The sequence below is a fragment of the Siphateles boraxobius genome, unplaced genomic scaffold, assembly GCF_051911475.1.
Source record: "Siphateles boraxobius isolate OS27281-9 unplaced genomic scaffold, OSU_SipBor_1 30, whole genome shotgun sequence".
Classification (NCBI taxonomy): domain Eukaryota; kingdom Metazoa; phylum Chordata; class Actinopteri; order Cypriniformes; family Leuciscidae; genus Siphateles; species Siphateles boraxobius.
This window is the reverse complement of record NW_027508920.1, coordinates 6,867,731-6,893,368: the sequence shown is the minus strand read 5'-3', so window position 1 is coordinate 6,893,368 and position 25,638 is coordinate 6,867,731. Positions and strand designations below refer to the sequence as shown.

The 25,638-nt window shown below is 39.1% G+C and overlaps 1 protein-coding gene and 2 long non-coding RNA genes across 10 annotated transcripts in view; 1 reads left to right on the top strand and 2 right to left on the bottom strand.

Annotated features, from left to right (window-relative positions):
• The first annotated feature begins 124 nt into the window (after positions 1-124).
• LOC143757418 (uncharacterized) lies at positions 125-2,899 on the top strand. Its single transcript, XR_013210514.1, has 3 exons — positions 125-157; positions 1,363-1,433; positions 2,781-2,899. It is a non-coding gene; the product is annotated as an uncharacterized LOC143757418 (long non-coding RNA).
• Positions 2,900-9,680: 6,781 nt separating this feature from the next.
• On the bottom strand, positions 9,681-10,994 carry LOC143757417 (uncharacterized). Its single transcript, XR_013210513.1, has 3 exons — positions 10,882-10,994; positions 10,583-10,623; positions 9,681-9,872 (listed from the first exon to the last, which is right to left on the bottom strand). It is a non-coding gene; the product is annotated as an uncharacterized LOC143757417 (long non-coding RNA).
• An 8,854-nt stretch (positions 10,995-19,848) lies between these two features.
• The window catches only part of LOC143757215 (uncharacterized), an 84,710-nt gene continuing 78,920 nt past the window's right edge, over positions 19,849-25,638 (bottom strand). For all 8 annotated transcript variants that reach the window (XM_077248175.1, XM_077248177.1, XM_077248179.1 and 5 more), the window contains 2 exons: positions 22,508-22,625; positions 19,849-20,724 (listed from right to left, as the gene is read on the bottom strand). In XM_077248175.1, the coding sequence (XP_077104290.1) occupies positions 20,563-20,724; positions 22,508-22,625 (280 nt within the window). In that variant the 3' untranslated portion in view covers positions 19,849-20,562. The remainder of the gene's footprint in view (positions 20,725-22,507; positions 22,626-25,638) is intronic.

Below are 25,638 nucleotides of genomic sequence, written 5' to 3'. Positions count from 1 at the left end.
AGCTGCGCAGACCATACGCGCCACAACTGAATTGAGTCCGCCTGCCGGTTGTGGACCTGAGCCGCGCGAGCTGCGCATACTGGACGCGCGGGCGGCACCCCACATAAACCCGCTGACAAGAGTGGAAGAGTGCAGGCTGCACCGTCTCTGCTAATTGGTAAGTGCATTATACACGTATAATTTAGTAAGTACATTATAAAAGTAAACTGGTGTTGATGTCATATTAGTCTGTTACATAATTATATTAAAAATAAAAGTTTACAAACGTTTACACTGACATTCTTACAACCTGAGACGTGTCAGATAAGCTGGGTAGTAGCAGGCGGTTAGCTGGTAGTATAGGTTATTTTAAACATCCACAACTAATGTGAACATATGCTTTAAGGCTGAATGGGGGGTATTTGCTTATTATTCTCCAAAATTGCTGAATATCGTGTCCATTGTGTGTTATCTGCAAAATCGTATAACGTTAGCCTACCCACTAACGTTACCAGCGGTGACCGCTGCTAGCAACTGCAACAATAACAAATTAATGAATTCCCACGTCCAAATACATTAAACTAGTTCGACGTCAGTATCATATCAATTCTCACTGTATTGTACCGGCTGTAGAGTGCGACATATATGTGATATGTCGATATGTTACATCAAACTACCTGCAAATTATTGTTGCTTACCTCCAGTTCGTGTTGCAAAATGGATAAACCATATTAACGTTACCCACGTCTTCTAAGCCACTGCGATGTGCCTCTTTTATTAATTTGTTAAACAAGCTGTTTGTGAAATAGCCTAAAGCGGTTTTTAATTTCCATTGATGACTGATTATTGCAGTGGTCGGACATACTATTTATAGGCTGTTAATAACTTTAATTATAGGCCTATAATTCATTGTATAATCGATCTAACGTTAAATGTTTTTAGATAATTTTCAGCCCAAGCAAGCTCCTATATAATATTATTATCCTCCCAGCGTGTCTATGCGGTGATGCGCAGTTAAATTATTGCGTGGCATATTAATAATAATAATAGCCTATCAATTTAACAATAAAAGTAGGCCTTCCCTAATAATAATAATAACAACAACAATAATAATAATACAGTCATACTAATAATAATTTAATGCATAAATTTGAAATGCTAAATCCTCTTAAGGCGATCTAGAACATTTTCTCTCATTAGGTTCAAAATTATTTTTTCATTGTGTTCACATATTAGATGGAGAAATAATTACAGAGGGGTTTATGGATATCTACTTTTGTTATCCTGTAAATCAAAATATACTGTCTATGAATATGTTGCCCATACCTCGCTTTCATTTATCAATCTTTTACTTCTCACTAATTTAGTCTCTTGTTTCCACAGGTGGGAATGCTGGCCTTCATTGGTGGAAGAGATACCAAAAACATCATAACCAACCAAGGCTATTATGGCTCGTAAGTATTATATATAGATGCCTTTCACTTTACTTAATCACCACTCTCTCATTCATTCACTCACTACTCTATGAAGGTAAAAGAGTATCAACACTCTAGAGCACGTAGATGTGAATTTGAGAACTTGTACAATAAATATTCATACTTGTACGTGAACATTTACACTCACAGCTCCAATGTGAAAACCTGTAAAATTAAAATCTGAAGTTGAATGTTGAAATTTGCACTCACAGACAAAAGTCACAAACCTGTATTTTGAATTTGAAGCTGCAGACAAGCAGTCACAAATGTGTAAAATGCCATTCACAGAAATACAATGACAGACACAAACTTGTAATATATATTTGCATTTAATCGCAGTACAACCTCAATTAGGCACTTGCAACTTCTCAAATCTGTCACTGCAATTTCAATTTCAAACTTCGCGCCTTGAATTTTGCTACTCTTTTTTCGCAACTCAGTGGCGGCGAGAGAGAAGGGGGGGGGTTTTCTCCCTCCCATAGAAAACGCTTAATGAGGCTTAATGGACCAACAGTTATAAAAAATAAAACACGATTCGTTATAAATTATTAATAAAACACAGGCAGCAGGTTTATTTGCTCTGAACACAAATTTGGTCATATTTAGTCATATTCTGTGCTCATCGGCTTTTCTGTTGATTGCATTATTAGTATGGTGTTTACTGAGTTTGATAATATCATTTATTTCTTTAAATATCAGTCTAATGCATTAAGCCATGTTAGCTTTTCAGAGCGTCGCCCTTTCTCTCTTACTGCCACAGAGTTGCAAGTGCACAAGTTAGTTTTGCAACTTGCACGAAAAGAGTAGCAAAATTCAAGGCGCGAAATTTGAAATTGCAGTGACAGATTTGAGAAGTTGCAAGTGCCTAATTGAGGTTGTACTGCGATTAAATGCAAATATATATTACAAGTTTGTGCGTGTCGTATTTCTGTGAATGGCTTTTTACACATTTGTGACTACTTGCCTGCAGCTTCAAATTCAGAATACAGGTTTGTGACTTTTGTCTGCGAGTGCAAACTTCAACATTCAACTTCAGATTTTAATTTTACAGGTTTTCACATTGGAGCTGTGAGTGTAAATGTTCACGTACAAGTATGAATATTTATTGTAAAAGTTTTCAAATTCACATCTTTGTGCTCTTGAGTGTTGTTACTCTTTTACCTTTATACTACTCATTCTACACCACTTTAGACTTTAGTCACATTTATTATTATTTATTTGTGCAAGCATTGTACTATAATGTCATGTAATAAAGAATCTTTGAATATTGGATCTAATATTTACTCTTTGTTTCTTTGCTTTGTGTCCTTTTTGTACGTCTTACAGGAGCAGTGAGGAAGAATCGCATGTCTGACAAAGCCACAGACACCGAGATAAACCATTATAACATCAGGTGGTTTAATCTGGCATGCGACCGTGGGGGTGGCCACCGTGCCCGGTCACACCCAACTGATGAGCAATAAATGTGATTAAAATAAAATTTTTTTTTTTGAAAATTACAAATTGTCTGGGTGTTTGTGCCTTAATTGTCTGATAGCCTAAATATGAATCACAGACCAGGGCCAGATGAGCCCCAGATGTAAAATATGAGTCACGGATCTGGGCCAGATCTGCACCACATGTCATGGCATTAATAACTGTACTGGGCCAGTGCTGGCCCAGATCTGTCTCTGATCCGTAATTCCAACCTGTTCCGGTATTGGGCCGTTGGAAAGAATGAGCCCGGCCCAGGTCCGTTTAGCGGATCTGCGCCAAATGCTAATGAAGACCTGGCCCAAATCTGGCCCAAATACATTTTGCTGTCTGGGTGGTTACTGGACTAAGTTATCTTTCGAGTCTTATTTCGCTAATACTCTCAAATACACACAAGGTTTACATTAGGAAAGTTGGTTATGTCTAAACTGAGAGCAAACTGAGAAAATTTAGAGAAATCTGCTTGTCAAATGCGTGTATATTAGATGCGTCGTGTACAGGTCTTAAAGAGACAGTAGCCCTAATAGTAAACATACAGCCGCTGTCTTAAAAGGGATAGTTCACCCAAAAAGTGGTGGGGACATGTCCCACATGCAAATTACGCCTATGTGTTCCAGGAAATGTGTATATATATATAATCTGTGGTTAGTCATGTGTCGTGTATGGCATTAAAAAGTTTAAAAATGGCATTAAAAAGGCATTAAATTTAATTTGAAGATACCTGGAGAAACCCTGATTAAGTAAAACAGAATTTAAAGTGATAATAGCGAAACAAATACAGGAAATTTGGCAGAAGGAATGGACTGAAGGAACAAAAGGTAGACATTTTTATTGCATTCAAGAAAAAGTTGGTTCAGAGAGAAGAAGATTTGGAAACAGGAAAGAGGATGTATTGGACATTGTTTATTAAATCAAAGCTTACAAAGAATTGGTAAACATGAGAATGGAAATTGTGATAAATGTGGGTTAGCTGAAACTGTAGAACATGTGCTTATAGAATGCAAAGCTTATGAAAGAGAGCGGTTCCAGCTAAAACAAGCATTAAGAAATATAGGAATCAACGAGCTGGCACTTCAGGTTCTTCTAGGAGAAGGTTATAAACAATCAAGAATTTATCATGAGTTATTTAAATATTTAAAGGAAACAGGATTATTTAATAGGATGTCAAAATCCCTTATGTGTAGTATGTTTTTTTTTTTTTTTAGATTCGAAAGAGAAGATTCAGTCTAAACTTCCCTCCCATCATGCGCTTCACACTCCATTTCAGTAGGTGGAGGGAATGCACCTTTTAAGTTGGTTTGCCAACCGCCATTAAATCCTAGAAGAAGAAGAAGAAGAAGAAGAAGAAGAAGCGTGAATCCCGCGATATCCATCATTGATCTCGCAGGTGTCAGATCCAAGGGGGTAATCCATCAGGCGGAAGTTGAAGCTGCCTCCGGGGGCCGCCATTGTAGCTGGCTATCACCTGCTGTTAGCATCCCATTGACTCCCATTCATTTTGGCGTCACTTTGACAGCGAATAACTTTACATCTGAGGCGTCCAAAGACTTCATTTGTCCATTATTTATTTCTAAAGAAACACGACAATGTATAAAAGGCTCCATTACTTTGTATCTTACGTTATGGCCCCGTAGAAGCCATTCTTGTAAAAATAGGCTAAAAATTGCGTCATAACCACGCGACTTCATGTCGCACAATAGAGACATTACCGTATAGACAGGAGGAGAAGCTCGCACAGTCTCGCAGGCGTACTGACGTTAATTTTTAAATAAATAAATATTAAGCAAAATGACAAAATAATTAATCAGAATACTTACCAAAAGTTGCTGCAGGTCGCGCTTCACCGTCTCTGTGCACGATTAACGTTGGGTGACTGTCTATGGGTGATTCAGATTTGTCTTGGCACAGCTACTAGAAGATTTACAACTGTCAGTCAGGTTGCTCACGTGACATCTACGTCATCAAGCTCAGTTTTAGCCTGCGCAGAACGCTTGGCTATCAGGAAGTGAGTGCCCATGTTCGGCTTCAACTCTCTCCGTTGAAATCAACGGGGTCGCTGTGTCCATTTCTTTTACTGTCTATGGTCAGATCCACTGCGAGAAGCGAGAACTGTCCGGTTTGCCTGCGCTTTTTTCACTCCTCCTCTCACTGCAGCCGCCTACTCTCGACTATATTTCAGGCGAGGCAAGGCGCATCTCAAACAAGCCTAGTGTTTCGAAACATCTGCACCGCTTCGGGATCTCGCAAAGCTTCGGAACGAATGTTTCACGTCAGCCATCCCTACCTGAAGCTATATTTAGTAAAGAAGTTTAAATTGGATCTTTTGTCTGCTAGCCTTGTCTTCCTCCAACACCACACCGTGACAGAACCCTGACAGAAGAACCGACCAAAAAGAAACAAAGAAACATGAGTTGGAAACTCGCTGGACAGATCGCGGCGACCGCTCAAGACGCGCGATCTGTTCGAATACACGGAGGCTTTTTACCATCTCGCCATCACCTGCAGCTTGGAGAATGAAGCGATCAAGCCGTGTTACCGCCTGGGGGCGGATGTTGTTGACCCGAGGGAGCTCCTAGATCTCTCCGGTCTGGACTGGAGAGAGGCACTCTTCAGTTGTCTGGAGTGGAGAGCTTCGTCCCAGCTAACAAAAATACGTGACTGTTACGTAACTGCAACGTAATCTGGTGACCAAACTTTCGTCGTGGCAACGTAACTACTTACGTCGTGGTAACCGGAAAAGTGAAATTCCTGGATTCGTTGTCACGACGTAACACGACGTTAACACGACGTTAGGTGCGTTCCATTTGACAGGGTCCCTACGCAGTGTTCACTGCTCCCTACTCCCTGAACACGGTACATCAGTTGAAGTGGACTTCGCTGACAATAATCACTCATTTGGAATGCCCTGCAACGTCATCAAAGAAAGGCAACAACAGGGTCAACAGATTATGATATAACTGAATACAATTTTTTAATTTACTTTCCTTTCTAATTTAAAATCATATAATAGGCCTAAAGATACATTAATCACCCCAACCGTTCATAAATACTCTAGTTTGTATAATAATAACAATATTTATGAATACTCAATGCATACGTAAACTATGAGCCGTTAGAAATTTAAATTTAAAATCTCTTCCAACGGCTCTGCTCTATGGTTAGTTCAGACTGGTGACGCGATGCACAATGACAGTTGGTTGATTTTCGCTCTCCACTTCCTGTGAAGTGATGTATCGATGGTCCCTTATTCCCTACGCCGTATGCAGTGCCCTTCGAACAGAACATGTTCATTCCCTTCGGATTGGAATGGAAGATGGCGAAATACCCTGTGAAGTCCACTTCGCAGTCCACTTACGGTCGAATGGAACGCACCTTTTGTAACGTTGTCAGCAGGCGCGTCGTTAGACATGGGCATTCGGGGCTTCAGCCCTGGATGTTTTTTTTATAGCCCCGGATCTCAAAAAAATTAATTTATTGATTATTATTATTATTTTTTATAATTTTGTAATTATTAAAAAAAAAATGACCGGGTCTTTTAATCAATCCTTCGGAATCATGTATTAAAGACGATTAAAATGTGTTCAAGCAGATCAAAGTTACTATGGTTATTATGGTTACAGCATGCTTGCATTTAGAGTGCGCACTAGAGGAGAGAGAGAGCGTGAAAGAGCCATCGGTTAACTTACAGCTTTAGGGCTCGATTGTCATTATTGTTTGTGGCTTCTGGTGGTAGCTATTATGGACATTAGAGGGGGAAGGTATACTATATGAAGACTATAGTATAATGTGAGATAGAAATAAATATTTAAGTCGTTAAATTCAAGATCACGTAAACGTTTCCCTCCTGTCAGTCATTCTCCATTCTGCATTCAAACAGCGCGTCGCGTTCGGTTACGACAGACAACGATGAAACTCTCTCCAAGATGATTCAATGTTACTATTATTATACTTTATCGGTAGATAAAGCTCTATGGTTTCGCATAAAATGACTATCTTGCTGGACTGTATTGCTTTACCTTAATGTTCGTTTCTACCGTGTGCTATCACAACACTATAATTCTTCTTCACGTGCACAGTAACTGAAATTTAAAACTGTTAAAAGAAAAGGCTCAATGAACTATTAAAAAGATAGATACTGTTACTGTATAATACACTATGCATCGATATGCCTTTCCTTTGTGCTCTGAACTTTTCTGCGCGCTTTGACTCTGTGTTACTTCAAGCGCATCATTCTGCGCTCGAGATGCGCATAAGCGCTTTGTGCCGCACTGTATGAGTCTTTCATATTTAGCCTATATCATAATACTTTTGCGCAATGAAAGATTATTAATAGCCTTTTTTTTGTTCTGTTCTGTCCTATCTATCATATGTTGCTGCCTCATTAAACAGCTGTGCTATACATTTAAAAATGCCTTAATTTTATAGTAGACTATATATATAATAATTGATCTTTCTGATTTTTATCTTGTTTTTCATGAATGTATTTTACAACAATACAAAGAGCAATGTGTAACGTTTTACCTGATTTAGTGCTACACTTATTGTCTCTTTGTTCCCCACTAAATAATGTTTTTTTTCTCTAAATGTTCAGATTTTATACAATTATTCTTTTTCTAGACTAAATTTTACTGAGATATCCACAAATCTAGTTTATAATAAAATTTTTGTCATAGGTTATGATCATATTTTTTTTTTGATTTGTTGTTTTTATTTATAATGATTTTATTTATAATTTATTTGTCTGTATTAAGTAGATTGTGTTTGACACACAAAATAGTGATTATCAGTTCAACACACAGAGTTATAGAAATTCTACTTGATTTAAAAAAAACTGCGCTGGTACTGGATCGGTATCGGTCGATACTCAGAATTTTTGGTATTGGATTGGATCGGTTCAGAAAAAATGGTATCGGGACATCCGTAATATTTTCTGGTTGGCTATATCTAAGTTACCCTCTGTTGACATAGGCTTATCTTGATGAATTGAGTCGTTGAACACAGCAGGAGAGAACGCAACGTTAGCCAGCTAGCTAAAGCTCCGGTGGGAAATTATTAGCTAACGCTATTAATATTTTTGATTAATATTTAATTAATATTTTTTTATAATATTTTTGACTCATGGCTGAAGTAAAGTGTCTCCAGCTCTCCCCAGGTTGGCAAAAAATGAATCTCAAACTGCATCAGATTGATGCTTTAAAATATGGAATATTTAAAATTTTCTTCCGGGGGAGCATGCCCCCCAACCCCCCTAGAGGGGTAATATCCTTCTCACCTTTTTCACCCCTGACCGATTTTCATGCCTGCTATAGTTCCTTTTCCAGACTTATACAAGCGGACTGTTGGACTGATTTATTTGTGTGTGTATATGTGGGTGTGTATAGATGAAGCTGTTACAGTTCTACAAATAAAGCATTCTATCTTTTTACCTATCAATTAAATTAGCTACAATTTGCCTCGGAGTAGAAGTAGTATGCCTAGTTACTAAAAGCGGGGGTGGGTGGGTGGTGGGGACTGGGCTAAGCCCCCAATGTATCAAGACCCTAGCAACGCCCCTGGTTGTCAGTAAGTAACTGCGACGTTGTGGCAACGTCGTGGATCAACAGTCGTGTGTTGGTAACCAGTTTGGTCATTTTAGTTTTTAATTAATATAATATGGGCGGACATACAGTGCTCTAATTTAACTTGTCCTCATTTGCCCAAAACTATTTTGGAGACTTTTCAACGACATACGAAAGATACAGACTCAGTATTTGGTTAATTCAGTTCATTTACTATAGAACAAAGCACAAACAACAGCAAAAACAGTGTGCCAACAGGTTTATAAACATTTAAATGAAGAAGGTTTTATATTAATATAATTAAAATGTAAAATAATGGTTTTCTATTTTCATATACTTTAAAATATAATTTAATCCTGTGATGCAAAGCTGAATTTTCAGCATCATTAATCCAGTCTTCAGTGTTACATGATATAATATTATACACAGGAATAAATTACACTACTATATATTCACATAGAAAAGGGAAACATAGAAAACAGCTGTTTTACATTATGATAATATTTCACAATATTACTGTTTTTTGTCAAATAAATGCAAGCTTGATGTGCAGAATAGACTTCTTCAAAAAAATATAAAAAATAGTAATGTTTCCAAACTTTTGACCGGTACTGTAAATTATTTTATACAAAATAAATACTAGTTAATGAGATTGACACTGTATTATATCTAGTATTATTGAAGCAAAACAGAGTCCCTATAACAGTGCAATTTGCAGATTTTAAGTCTTCGAGAAAATGTTTTATGAGTTGCAAACCTCTTTTTCTTTCCTTTCTCTCTCACAAACACAACACATCAGTTACACCATTTTAAATTCTTCATTGCAGGTGCACAAATCCTATTCTACAAATTACCAAACTCATAGGGTCATATTTTTGTTGATAAACAGTAACATTTTGGCCAATTATGCACATATCTTGGTGTATAATTTTGTTAATCATCTATACTGTTTGGCTATTCTCATGTGGTCACACTTCACTTTTTAGTCACAGTCGAAATATGCTCAAACCCCCTGTGTGGCCGCGCCTTAAATGTCAGCATACATTTCTTACTTTGTGATTTGAAAAAAAGAAAAGTATTTGTGCACCTCCAAAGAAGAATTTGAAAAGCTGTAACTGCAGTGTTTTTTGTGAAAGAGAAAAAAGTTTGAAACTTCTATAAAAAAAAAAAAACTTTCTCTTTGTGACTAAAATGTACTGATGTCTGACTACTTTACACCTACTGATTGCACTGTCACAGGTGCTCAGTTTTGCTATAATAAAACCTATACAGAACATGGTAGTAATCAGCCATCCGTGCCAAAGCAGAGGTCGGTGTGGTGTACAGGTACATCTGTCCAGGCCAACATCTCACGCCTTGATGCCTTCCGCTGTGGATCCCAGAAAACCTGCAATACAAACATAGTACAGTTCAAAATCTATCATACATACATCTCATCTGGTATCACAAATTATCATTCCAGGTTCAATTTAAAATTAGGGTTAGGTTAAATGCTCAATATTAGGGCTGTACAATATTGAAAACCTTAAATAAAATATTTTGTTTATCTGCTGCTATATATATTGCGATATAAAAACAAATTTCAAGAGATTATTTATTTAGAGGAGTGAATCTGCATTCAAAATTATAAACAAATTACAAGCATGGATAAATTCAATAGAAGAAAAATACAATTGAAATAAGCAGTGCATGATGTTTTTTAGGAAAATCTAACTTATCAGGTACGGAAATTGAATTATCGAATGTAAAAAGTCTTCACTGAGGTACAGCCTCTCCCTACTCTTACAAAATTACAAACAACCAGCCTGAAAAACACTTGTATGAAGACTGTTTAAAACACCCCTCCTAATCCTCACAGAATTTGCAAGAGAATGTCTATAATAAATAGTGTGTGTAATTTCTTCAGTACCGTCAGCAGAACCGATAACATCTGAGCTTATCGATACTGCGGTCTTCCTTAATTTGGCCCCAGGGCCCGTTTAATGTTTAATATGGGGTTTCGCTACCCATCCCTACATATGTGTGAGTTCATATGGGTGAAGGCCTGTTGTGTCCTGTCTCTTGATTTGTGATAGTGGCAGCTATTGTGAAACTCACCTTCGTCATGTACTGAGTGTGGATGGCATCAAGATCTTGTCCTGAAGAATCACAGGGTCAAATGATATATGGCATAGCCATAACTTTAAAAACTCTAATGATATCTTTACCCCCTGATATTGTATTGCGGATATACATTCAAACATTTTTTTAAAAGTCTAAGAGTATGAGCCATGAGTAAACTGGACAGATATCTGTGAAAAATAACTTGCGTGCCTAAAGTTGTCGACCCCCTGAATTCAGCATTTGAAAGTAAAAAGAATTTCAGTATTTATCAGTAAAAAATACATATAAAATACCTTTGAGTTGGACAGTATGGTGTCTGTCTCATTGGCCAACATAATTAAAAACACACCTAGAGAAAAAAAAATATATATATATATATACCAATGACCATGATATCCTGTTATCATAATAGTTAAATGAATTATTATAACTATGATCATTATAACATTATATTTGCTGCTTATTATTTAGCTGATGATTTAGCCTACAGGCTTCTCAAGGACAATGTCAGTGAAAAAAACTGGGGTTAATGAATTTAAAGTGTGAGACTTCATTCAAAATTATAAATCCTACAGACCCACAACTATTGAACAGTATGTCTTGGACAGGGGGTGCAGCAGGCCATCAGCATGATGATCTTCTAGAAAATAACATGCAATCTTTCACATAGCCAACAATGTTACATAGAATTTACAATAGAACAAAGGGTTTATTACGAGGAAGCAAGCTAGAGCAGAGATGAAATGCAGAAAAGATAAAGAATATATATAAAAATTTTAAGGTAATATATTTATTGATATTAAATTATTATCATGATTAAACAATAATTCCCCCTTTGTTGTGGAGGTTTTTTTTCTGTCCCTCCTGAAATCACTTATTATCAATCTTTGTAAGTGATGTCATTAACAGTAACTTACGTTACAGTGAATTATTTCAGGTTAAATTAGCACCATCAAGTTTGCCATGCATCTACCAATCACCTAAGCGGTTGATTTAGTGGCGCACAGAGTCAGGTCTGTGGCGCTGCGCAGTCCCTGAAAACTTCCGGGTCAGGTCCAGACTCGTCCATAGAGCGGAGAAGTTTTGTCCTGAAAAATCTGGAGGACACCCATAGTGTGAAGAGCCGAAGCAGCTTGACCAGCGGAGATGTAAGCTCGGCCAGCGAGAGTTGAAATGGTACGGCAAGGCTTACACAGGTGAGTCGCTTTAGCTTTCCACCCCATAGCTGTGGGAAGGCAAAGGTGCGCGGCCACTGTTTCTTCAAGGGGGGGCATTCTCTCATATCCTTTCTCCACAGCGCTGTCGACAGTCGAGAGTGTTGAGTGTGAAGGGTTTGAGACGAGCTGAATGTGCCTCTTTCCATGACTTCGTTAGCCCGTCGTGTACCTCAGGAAAGAATGGGGCGGGTCTCTGCTGAGGGGGCTGTCGGCGCCCCTGCAGGAACCATTTGTCCAGCCTGCTTTGCGTGGGTTCGACAGCCTTAGTCAGCACGCGGAGAAGTTCAGAGTGAAGGCTGGCTCTCATGCCGCTGGTACTGGCTTGTGTTGAGGGTGCGGGGTCAGTCATGGAGCCCGTCCACCTCTCGCATTCGGATGCAGCAAGGGAAAGGCTGTCATCCTTCTCTTCTTCCTCATCCGATCCCCCAAAAGAGACGAGACCGGCCACTCGCTGAGAGGAGCGCTGGTCTGCCTGTGTGGACCGGCGAGGGGGTTTCTCTGAGTGAGAGCGAGGCACGCGGGGACTGGGCCGGCGTGTGCTCGCTGACATCTGTCCACTCTGGCATTCTTTGTCCGTGGCGCTTCTTCTTGCACGGCCCGAGCAAAGGGAAAGCGGAAGGCGCGGGGTCGTCGTTGGAGAAGCTGGCCAGTCGAGCCCGCAGAGTGGAGAGCGCTATGTTGTGGCAATCCGGGCAGCCGCCGTTAGAGAGTGCAGCTTCAGCGTGGTCGTGGCCCAGATCGTAAGCGCACAGGATGTGACGATCCGCGCCGGAGAGAGGGCCTCTGCACGAGGCGCAGGTGTCTTGAAGCATTTGAAACAATGCTTCACACTAGTTTTGCTTTTAAAAGGATATATGTGTGCCGGATGGCACAGCAGAACAGCGAGTTGAAGCCGGCGTCCAGTCAAAGACCAGGAAGCCGGCGTCCTCAGAACTGCTTAGCAGGTCGCTCTGTTCTGCTGAAGACTTTTCGACAGCGGCGATGAAGGCTTCTCAAACCGAAGGTCAGCGAAGTGGAACTTGCTGCAGGAGATTAAAATCTGATTCGAATTCTATGGCGAAAATGGGGGCTTATATTGCTATAAGCTATGCCCATACTGGCAGGCTCTGACGCGCTCTGGTGCGAAGTGACCTCATTTGTTCGCGCATCTTAGCCGACTCGCCATAGGTTCGTGCAGTTGCCGCAGCACAGCTAATGAGCGCGCTAGACGCTCAGCTATATGTCTGCTGTGCAGCTGCACTGCGCTTTAAAAATTTGGCTTCAATATTCTCGAGAAAAGGAGTTTTCCCATATCGTAAGCTAACTTACGCAATACAAGAGACCTCTCGAAAGGGAAATCAGAGCTCTGTTAGTACTCAAGAATGCAGTCAAATCCCGGCAACAGCAGGACGCACTTCCGGTGGCAGCCCTAGCTGCTCTGTAGAAATTACACTTTTGTTTTTTTGTAAATAGAAGATTTGATGAAGCATACTTTATACCAGTAAGCAGATGAGACCAGAATATGAACCCAATGAGCTAAATTGCATAAGCATTTTTCCATAATGAACATACACACACAAAAGGAATGCCCAGCTGCCTGTATGCACACACACACACACACACACACACACACACACACACACACACACACACACACACACACACACACACACACACACACACACACACACACACACACACACACACACACACACACACACACACACATATATATATATATATAATTTTTTTTAAATGTATATGTGAATTCATGTCCCTGCTACAGTTAATGTTGTCACATTTTCCTGGTTAAATAAACATTACATAAAAAACAGAGACCAAATACAATTCTATTTTGTATTTTTACACTGAAAAATACTGTTTATTAGAACCAAGTATAAATCACATCAAGTTAATTCATTATTTATTAAAATAACAGTAAAGAAAATTGTTTGCAACAAAACTTATGAAAATTACACGTTTTTACAACAAAAAATTTTTTTTTTATTACATTTAAAACACTGTAACCACAAATTAACCATGGTTTTGCTACATTCACCATAGTTTAACAAAGCTATTTGTAGTTAAACCGTGGTTATACAAATGTTAATCAATTCGCAAAAAAATATAACATTTTACTTTTACTATAGTAAAACCATGGGTGGCTGACCAAGGATTGTCAGACCTTGATCAATATGCATGTTATTAAATGTGTCCTGTGAGTGAACATAAACTGCTTTATGTTTTATAGATGCTATAATGATCAACCAACAGACAATACATATTAGGATATTTTATACGAAAGGCTAAAACCTTTATAAGATTATTTATTGTTCTTGCCCTATGTATAATTTTTTGGGCATCCCACTTTAATTTTTGTAGCTATTACAAAAAATCTAAATCATTTAACTGATTTTACATTTTAAAGCACAACTGCTTTTTTTTTATATATATATATGTGTGTGGCGAGCAGGACGAGGCAGAGGGACGTGAGAGAATGGTGCGAGGCCGGTGGCGTGAGTGATAATGATCATCACCTGTGAGACGCACCAGTCTCGCATCTCTCACGGAGGAGCGGAAGCATAAAAGGAGGAGCGACGACACTGAAGATCGAGAGAGGAACAGACCTGATTTAATGTTGTGTTTTATTTCTCTTTTGTGTAGCCAGCAGTCGTCCGTGAGGGGCTGCTGGCGGATCCTTTTGTTTTTGTATTTGTTTTATTTTATTATAAAATTGTTTGAATGTTCGCCGGTTCCCTCCTCCTTCTTCCCTGAATCTTAAACATTGCTACAATATGTTTTGTTGTCCAATTATTCACTTGCATCACTTGGTAGGCTACAAAGTGCTAAGAAAATGTTTTCATGAAAAACGTCTTGGATTACAAATGTAACTTTGGTTCCCTGAGAAAGGGAACGAGACACTGAATCCAATGTGCAACAGTGATGTAGAAAAGGGAGCCTAGAGAACATGTCATCCACTTCTTCATCTGAAGGGACCCTGTCAGGCTACAACCTGTCCTACTTAACAGGATAACTCTGTAAACCGGCCCTTTTAAACGAGCGGAGTACTAAAGAAGCTCAACCACAAGGACAGCTCTGACATAGCTAGAGGAGTGGAGAACTTTATATAGATACCCTCTCGACCGAGGGGAGTAATGTCCAATCTCTGGAACCATTTATCAAGGAGGCTCCTGAAGAGCACTGCAAACTGATAATGATCTGCAGAGTTCTAGGGAGCCGTTAGTACTAACACATAACCAATTAAGGGTACTTAAAACCAGCTCAACCTGAGGTCCGCTGATCAAGCCCCCAAAGAGGGCCAACAACTCAATAGCATATCTAAACTCTAGCAGCAAACGTCCCTAAAGGAGGCTGACAAGGTCTCCCAGCTTGGTATAACTCAGTACCAAATACTCAGCATAACAACCCTCTAAACAAGGGGAGTAGTTAAAGGAGTATTTCACCCGTGGGAACATTAATCTTTATTGAAAGTGGGTCATACAGTATATGTAGTCGAAATGTAAAATTAATTTCAAATTTGGTGCCTTCTTGAACGAGGAAAGACAGAAAGTAACTTTAGGGCGCATTTGTATGAAAGACAACAACTCCCACAATGCACCACATTGAAAAGCTCCGCAAGCCACTCCCACTAATCCAGAACAGCACCTATGAGGTATCCGCCTATCAGAGAAATCACTCCTCCGTCTACAAGGCTAGCTACCACCAGAGCTTGAAATTAATTTCACACAAAATTTCTAGTTATTTGGCAAACTCATTAGTGAATTACTCCTCGTTTGTATCTCTTTAGAAATTGTGAATTATTGCATGATACCGGGATGTTCAGTCAGAACATATGCAGTGCAAAACTAGGATGGTTCACATCACAATACAAACGTCTGTGTCCTCGTCTGATTCAGAGATTTCGTCCAGGAGAAATTGCCATCGTTGAAATTCTTTGCAGCAGACGGACTCTATCTCTGTGCCCGTAGGCGCACAGTGAGAGCACAGGTACCACCAGTCCGCCCCAGCTCGAGCCAGTCCGGTCTCCTCATCCGCGACAGGCAGGTCTTCAGCCTCCTGTTCCTCCATCAGCCTAAGGTGCTTTTCGCTATATTGCGGCTCGTAAAAGTAGCCACGAACATCTGATTCGAGCATCAGACTATCAAAATCATTTTCTTCCATATCATATTGAGTAGCTAAATTTCGCCATTGTCGTAACTTCACATCTGGCTCCACAGCGCCTTTAAGCTTAGCTTCCAAACAAGATGGAGGATATTGTTTTTAGTTTCAGAAAGTGAAGTCCCACCCACTGATCTGTAATAGGTCTGTAGTGTGAGTGGGTCCCACCCCCTGGAAAAATTAGAAACAAGTAGTCTCAACCCCTCTACAAAGATATGGAACTTCCTGCTTAGAATGACGCAAAATGACGATTTTTACATCATTATAAGCAGGAACTGCAACACTGAAATCCTTTTTTTCTCCCATCTCTGGGGAAAATGAGGGAATAATGCACAACCATTCAAAATATGACTGGGTTTCTAATGATACAAAGCTCAATGCAAATGGGTGAAGTGCCCCTTTACATATGTTATAAAGCAACGAGACTATCGAGGAGGCTATAAAGAATGCTTACCACACAAGAACTGTCATAGGCATGTGCTCGGGGCTTGCAGGCAAAGCTCCGAATACAAAATGACCCTCTAAATGAGGGGAGTATTTGTCCAGACTCAACCTGAGCACATCAAGCATTCAAAGGACACCTGTTACACAGTGCGCTAGGAAAGCAAAGCACCCTCTATGATGACCCTCAAAACGAAGGGAGTACAACTATGCTTGACCAAAGACACAAAACGGGACAAAACAACTCAGAGAGGAGACCTAACCATACTCCAAAGACAGTCTATTAAAGAGGCTTACTTTACCCAAGAGCCGGCTTTTCAATGACTCTGTCTGTGCGGAGCTCTGTAGAGCGGAGGCCTCAGCAGGATGACTCTCTAAAATGAGAGGAGGCCTAACAACGCTTTGGCTAAAATGACAGATAACCAAGGAGGCTCCAAAAGAGAGCCTACACTTTATGCAACTGTCAGCACCGAGCTTTGCGAGCAGAAGCCTCAAAAGAACAACTCTCTAATCAGTGTTTATCTTTAAAAACAGTATACTAAAGTATTGACAACACTGTTGTCCAAAGCTCTGGAGAGTGGAGGCCTCAACAGAATGACTCTTTATAACGAGAGGAAGCCTAACAACACTCAAACCCAAAAAGACAGTTAACAGAAGAATTTACCACACTTGTGTTTACTCTCTGTGCTCTAAGAGCAGTGACCTCAGCAGAATGACTCTCTTAAGAGAGAGGAGATCTGATCTATCCATACAGATAATGCCACTAAAGATAATACCACAGGTAAAAATACACTATTAGAGCTCTGGGGAGCAAGGGACTCCAGAGGCAGTTAACTGAGGAGGCTATTAGAGCCTACAACTCCAAGTACTGCCTAACACAGCACAGTAACTAAAAACTACTCTTGGGCAGTTTAGGTTGATGAGGCTCTAAAAAGAGCCTGCACCCTCAGTTATTGTGCGTCCGGAGCTCTAGATGGCGGGAGCCTCAGCAGAACGACTCTCCAAAAAGAGAGGAGGCTCAAAATTAAAATTATCACAAGGCAAAGTAGTCACATAACTAGGAAGTTGTCAGGAAATATAGGCTCTAAGGAGCTCCGGGGAGCGGAGGCAACAATACAAAATTATCTAAAATGTGAAGCAGCCTAACAGTGCTCCACCTAGCTAGATAGAGGAGGCTCAAAAGAGAGCCTACAACTCAAAGCTACTTTTCATCTTAAAATGTTAATCCTATTTAACATAGCTACTAACGAAGCCATGGGGAAAAGAGATCTCAGCAAAATCACTCTCATCCCTGAGAGGAGACCTAACAACACTCACACCAGTTAACATGAAGAGTGGAAGCCTCATAAACAATGTCTCTCAAAATGAGAGGAGGCCTACAACGCTAATTTAAAACCTATAAAACAACCTATAAAAAAAGAGAGGGAAGATATTATCTGCCTCTGCCGTTTCCAGGACACTGATCGCTAGACTTGATCACTTCCCTCAGATCTTGTTTCTTTTTCCCCAACTCACGCCTCCTGTGTGACCTGCTGCTTGGTGGAGGAGGGGCCCGAGCAGCAATGCTGGCCTTCTGGCCCTCTTTCTCCCCGATGCTGGCCAGGTTCACCCACAGGTGCCTCTCTATCTCAGGTCTGTGGTGCAAACACAGCTTCGCTGAGGCGTTCCCCATTAGCGTCCTATTGGACACAGTGAGAGTTCCTATTTGAAAGGGAACTCATGTTTCCTGGTTTACCTTTTAATAAAATGTTTCGGCATGTTCTGTATCTTAGTTTTTAAAGGTTCCTGTTTTATTGTAAAAACGTGTATCTGTGACATTAAAAATCGAAGTATTTATGTTTCCCCCTCTCATTGTGTGCATGTTATATGTCAATAGACAAATTAAAGTACCTAAGTAATTGCCCCATAACTTTCATGAGTTTTATTTTATTTTATGTAAAACACTAATAGAGGTTATGTGACCAGCCAGGTAGATAAAAAAACTATTTAAAAAACTAACTAATAAAAACAAACCATTATTAAAAAGGTTTTACACAGCACTTTCAAATTATGGAAGTATTTCTTTATGGAACCATATAAAATAGTTTTTGCTACTGTTACAAGTCAAAGAACCCTCATCTGAAATTCTTGTAGTCTAGTCTTAAGAGAAGTCTTTTTTCTTGCCCAATCAGAGAGGAGGGGCACCACCTTACCAATGATAATGCCTTTAGAAACATCAGATCAGCTAAAGCAGAATATAATATTGTACATATACTTGCTTGGTATATATTTTTAAAAAATTCAATTTGTTCAGCATGTACACCCAGTAAAATCTACTTAAAGGTTGTATCAGTGATTTCTGGCCCAAAAATAAATATCTAATCTTTCCTAACGATCCGCTAGCTGCCCGCCCCATAAGCATGCCGTCCAAAAAACGCGTCTCTGTAGGCAGCCCAGGCTCTGAGATCTGCACACAAAAACAAATGGGTACAACCACCACTCAAAACCAAAATAAACAGTGTTCCAACCAATCACTGACAGGGGCGGGTGTTCCTCCGATTTCGCATCCAGCCGTGCACGAGCACAAAACCTCACAACACCCGCCCCTGTCAGTGATTGGTTGGAACACTTTATTTTGGTTTTGAGTGGTGGTTGTACACATTTGTTTTTGTGTGCAGATCTCAGAGCCTAGGCTGCCTACAGAGACGCGGTTTTTGGACGGCATGCTTATGGGGCGGGCAGCTAGCGGATCGTTAGGAAAGATTAGACATTTATTTTTGGGCCTGAAATCACTGATACAACCTTTAACCTTATCAGTTACAGCTACAAGTCATTGCAGTTTTGCCAGTCACAATGCTATGGACTGTTTCTTTGCAGTGGCAGGATCTTCAGATATAACTCAACATCAAACATCTCTGGCAATACAAATCTAGGTGAGCATAGCATCATATAAAAAAGACTTGAGGTTGTAATTGCTATTAAAGGTGTTTCAACTTAGTACTAAAGAAAGGGCTGCAGTCATTGCACTGTCATCAAATGTATTAGAACCCAAAAGTTACTAAATAACAGTGGGAAACACATCATGTGAATCAAATTGTGCAGATGTGTATAGAGTACAAGTGACTGCCTCGCCAGGACCATCCTGATCTTAAATCGTTCCAACAGTCCTCAATAAGCATATCGATGAATTTCTAACAGATAGGCACTAGCATACTGGAATCATGAAGAGCATTTTCAGTAAGTAAAATTTATAGAGTAGCCCAAAAGATTGCAGCTGTACTGATATTAATAATAGGACTCTACCATTATATTAATGTTATTAATGAAAATAAATATTTCACACAATTTAATTGAAGGCCACTAAATGTGTCTTAAATTTTTATTACCATTTAATAGGAAAAATCTTACTGCTTATGTAAAAGAAACAACAAAATGTGTGCATATAAGAGTAAATCAGACAACATGGAAGGTCTCAGTAGTTTAATTCAACAAACATTCACTATTTTTCCTCATATCACTCCATTTATAGTATTGCACAACAGGGTAGTGTAACTGCAAAATAATATTACATCTTGGATCTACAAAACAAAAACAAAAAAGGAAATCAATTTTATACAAGTAAATTCCACATAAACAATCAACCCTCAAAAGAAACCACGTTTCAATTCCAGTGTTTCTGCATTGTAATAATCAGATTTATAGTAAAATATATGTAAAGCTTCTCACAATGCTTGTCTCCTTACTAGTAATGGCTGCTAAAAGTTACACACATTTAGCATTAGCATACCAATAAAATATTATTATTTAACTCAATATTCTCTCTGCACACATACAACATGAAATAACTTAGAATGGTAAAACGTAATAGCTAAAGTAAATTTAAGATTTCAGTTAATAGCCATAACATCAGATAAACGTGTAATGTCATTCTGAGTACCTGTCAATGTACATGAGGTCTCTCCTTTATAAATGCTGGTGTTAAAGTCAGTGTTTCAGTTCAAGGTTGAAGAAAACCACAGTTCACGATTCTGCTTTACACAATTTGAGTGAGCAACTAGATAGACATTCTTACACTGTTTATTTTATGCATAACAGAAAGTGGAATTGTTTGGATTGTGGGACTTCTTTTACTCTGCTTACAAAAATTTGTGCAGATGTGATTCTGATGACAATTGTTCTCTAAAGAGACCAACTGAGGCACACGAAAACCAGTACATGAAGCATGAGAAGGTAGCCAATGAATATGTAGCGTGACTTTCCCCTGGATGTCAGTAGTTTGGAACAGCAGAATATGCTCCTTCCTTTGAGCCACCGCCGACACAGGTGAACCCCACTCTTCATCTAAAAAACACCAGATTGCAAAGTACAGCTTAAAATTCAGGCACACTTAAAACTGATACTGAACATTACTACAGCACGGGAGTTCACTTGTAAGCAAACGTGTAGATTTATATTCAGGAAGTACAGTTGCAAAAAGTTAGTAAACCCTCTGGATTTCTGCATTGATCACTCATAATATGTACTCTGATCTTCATCTAAATCGCAATTAAAGACAAACACTTTCTGACTACTCAAATGATACACAACCCACGGAAAACCAAAGAGTGATCGTTGACAGGGCAGGCTGAAAAAAGTTTATCACAATTTTTTATTATTATTGCATTTGTAGTTTTACCCCCCAGAATGAAGAGACATTGAATGGATTTTTTAAAGGTTTCTAAAATGGAAGCTTAATTTATACATTGATTTATGCAGCACTGTTTTCTGCAGAGCTGCTTTAGAGCTGATGCAGCTATGATTCAAAATTGACAAATTTTCAACATCAAAATTGACAAATTTTCAACATCAAAATGTAACTGACTCGAGCTGAACAACAACACTATTGTCTTCTGTAGAGTTGCTAATAGATGAACTGAACTCATTTCATAATTGATGAACTTTACAGTTATTAAACTGGACTGAATCAACACTGAAGGGGGTGGATTGGAATCCACTGCTGCTTCAATGTATATGTAATGATTGATTATAATTAAGGTATTAATCAATATTTTTCCTTCTAAATATCAAATGAATTGAATGACTTCTCTGGAGATTTTACTTTATTTATATAAGTTACCATTGTGATTACTGAAATGTTCTTTTCATGTATTCTTTAATGTCTGTATTTGATATCTGAATGCAGTGCTTGCTTATTTAACACAGCTTCCAGAAATGAAATAGGGACTTGTTTTGTGTTTGAGAAAGGTCTTCAATGTGTTAAAACATATAGGTGTCATCGAAGCCAATCGTTTAAGGGGCCATTTCTTTGTTAAAGCCTTTCTTTCCAGTTAAGACTAAAGTTTAGCTATCCTTGAGAGAAAGAACGCATTATCTTGATGTTTGGAGAGGACTCTCCCGTTTATAGTGAGAGTCTGGCCAAATCCAACCTTGGAAAAGCTGTGTGTCGGTGTGTGTGTGTTAGTCTTCTTGGTTACAGATTAAGGAACCACTGGCATTATTGGAGATTGACTGAGTTGTTGTTCTGGACATGCTGGCGCCCAGCAACCCAAATCTGCGACCTGGAAGGTCATGACGTGCCTAACTTCAGCTGCATAATCGATGGAGATATGCTTCAGTCTATCTGTATATGTGTGGAAAATTACTGTGTTTATCTATTTCATAGCCAATGAGAATCATTCATCCTGTAAGCAATGACGTAGCTTAGACCTTGGAAATCGTATAACTGCTGTGATCTTTGTAACTGTAAGGGGGGCGGCCTACGAACTCCTGTGTGAGTATTGAAGCTGACTTCTGCTGATGAAACTGCAAACTATCTTCAGTAAATATTTTCTTTAATTTTTTATAATTCTGACTCTGGGTCTTCATTATTCATATCTGGTTCTGGGTCTTTAACTGTACACCCCTTACAACACTGAACTGACTTGAGCTGAATAATGACACTATTGTTTTTCGTAGAGCTGACTTACAACTTACAACTGACTTAAATTTGTCTCATATCTGATGATGAAGTTTGCATCATTGATCATTTTTTTCCCGTTTATTACTGTGAAGCTGCTGTATACAATACAATCTGTATTGTATAAAGCACTGCGTAAATAAAGGCGACTTGACTGATATTCAGTACCTTGTGCAAGACCTTGTGCTGGCTTGGCCGAAGAATAAGATCTTCATACTGTTGCTCCTCTGTTTCCAGCTGAATACTAAAGTCCCTTTGAGCATTCCATGATTGTTTTGACTCCATGCTGAAACAAACACAAAAACAATGAATTTCAAATGATGTATAAAACACTAGCACAGAACACCAAAAATTAAAAAGAGAATGGGTGGATCAGGTTTACAGTAGCTCTTATGGGAAACAAAAAAAGAGAGGGGTAGCTATACTATTTAGTAGGTCTGTGTATATTCATTGTGAAAAGGCTTTCCAAGATACAGAGGGTCGCTGCCTTATGGTCATAGGAAGGATTGCTGGTTTTAAATTAACTATTTTGAATGCGCACCAAATGTAGATTGTCCAAAAAGCTTGCAAATTATGTAGCAGATCATGGGGGGGAGGGGGGGGGGGGGTGGACGGGTTTTATGAGCCAATAACCACTTCAGATCATAGCCCAGTACAAATTAAATTTGATTTGGGATTGGAGCCGTGTATGAAGTATTGGAGAATTAATGTTTCATTATTGACAGATGTTAATATAAGAGAAGAAATAGGGAATAAGAAATAGTGCTTTGAACGATAACGGAATGGTCCTACCTACTGTTTTATGGGATGCAGAAAAAGCTACAATAAGGGGGAAAATAATATCTATAGGATCAAAGATAAAGAAAGATAGACTTAAAAAACAAGTAGAATTAGAAACTGAAATCAAGAGATTGGAAAATGAACACAAACGAAGTGGAAAACAAGAAGTATTTAATAAACTTGAAGAGAATAGAGCCAAGCTAGAGGAGATTCTGACCTATAGGGCAGAGGGTGCCCTTAGGTTTATCAAAAGAAAATACTATGAATTGGGAAACAAAGCTAGCAGGTTATTATCATTTCAACAACAGAAAGCACAAGCTAGTCGAACAATTCCTAAAATTAAACAACCTCCTTCCAAAAATGTTGAAACTAGCCCAAAAGCAGTAGCAAATATCTTTGCCAAATATTATGAACAATTACACAAGGGTCAACATCAGGAATTGAAAGAAGACAAAATACAGGATTTCTTCAAAAATCTTAAATTAGACAAGCTGACGGCGGATGAAACCTCTGCGTTAGTAGAGCCAATTAGAGAATAGGAGGTGAAAGAAACAATTATTAAATTAAAAAATAATTAAACGGATTTGCTGGAGAATATTATAAAGTGTTTGTTGATGACCTCACTCCGATTTTATGTAAGTTATATAATTATGTGTTAAATTCAGGGAACCCTCCAGAGTCATGGTCTGAGGCGATCATCACAGTCCTGCATAGGAAAGGAAAAGATCCATTGCAGTGTTCTAGTTATCATCCTATTAGCCTCCTATGTGTGGATTATGTGTGGATAACAAATCTTCTGTTTGTGAACAGTTGTATTTCATTCATTAATCTGACTATGCATCCGTGCATTTAATTGGCATTTGCTCGTGTGATAGTAATATATATCTTAGTTGTATTTTAAGTGATATAATTGATTCTATAAAGAACTATAAGAGATCATTTTCGGCTTTCTCCGGCTCCCTGGACCGGCGTAAAGCGAGACCGGAAGTGTCCAACCGCACACTCGCTGATCGTAAATCCAACGATAAAGGCCACGTGCAACTAGCCTATTGGAAAAATATTAAAGAAGAGATGGAGAAAATTGTAAAAAGAGAAGTTCCCTCAAATGTTAATAGTTGATGTTTTCAATGCTGATCAAATATATATTTTACGTGTATTACTACTAATTGCAAAATAAAGCATTATCTGATAATTGGAAGTCAGTGAAACCACCAACTGTGACTGAATGGAAACAGAGACTAAAACAGATTTATATGATGGAAAAAATGACTGCATCATTACAAATGAAAATTTATCTTTTTAATCAGAGGTGGCACATGGTTAAAGAATACTTAAATCTATAATAATAATAAAAAAAACTTTTTAATATATACAGGTCCTTCTCAAAAAATTAGCATATTGTGATAAAGTTCATTATTTTCCATAATGTAATGATAAAAATTAAACTTTCATATATTTTAGATTCATTGCACACCAACTGAAATATTTCAGGTCTTTTATTGTTTTAATACTGATGATTTTGGCATACAGCTCATGAAAACCCAAAATTCCTATCTCAAAAAATTAGCATATCATGAAAAGGGTCTCTAAACGAGCTATTAACCTAATCATCTGAATCAACTAATTAACTCTAAACACCTGCAAAAGATTCCTGAAGCTTTTAAAAACTCCCAGCCTGTTTCATTACTCAAAACCGCAATCATGGGTAAGACTGCCGACCTGACTGCTGTCCAGAAGGCCATCATTGACACCCTCAAGCAAGAGGGTAAGACACAGAAAGAAATTTCTGAACAAATAGGCTGTTCCCAGAGTGCTGTATCAAGGCACCTCAGTGGGAAGTCTGTGGGAAGGAAAAAGTGTGGCAAAAAACGCTGCACAACGAGAAGAGGTGACCGGACCCTGAGGAAGATTGTGGAGAAGGACCGATTCCAGACCTTGGGGAACCTGCGGAAGCAGTGGACTGAGTCTGGAGTAGAAACATCCAGAGCCACCGTGCACAGGCGTGTGCAGGAAATGGGCTACAGGTGCCGCATTCCCCAGGTCAAGCCACTTTTGAACCAGAAACAGCGGCAGAAGCGCCTGACCTGGGCTACAGAGAAGCAGCACTGGAGTACCCACAGTCAGTGATGGTCTGGGGTGCCATGTCAGCTGCTGGTGTTGGTCCACTGTGTTTTATCAAGGGCAGGGTCAATGCAGCTAGCTATCAGGAGATTTTGGAGCACTTCATGCTTCCATCTGCTGAAAAGCTTTATGGAGATGAAGATTTCATTTTTCAGCACGACCTGGCACCTGCTCACAGTGCCAAAACCACTGGTAAATGGTTTACTGACCATGGTATTTCTGTGCTCAATTGGCCTGCCAACTCTCCTGACTTGAAACCCATAGAGAATCTGTGGGATATTGTGAAGAGAAAGTTGAGAGACGTAAGACCCGACACTCTGGATGAGCTTAAGGCCGCTATCGAAGCATCCCAGGCCTCCATAACACCTCAGCAGTGCCACAGGCCGATTGCCTTCATG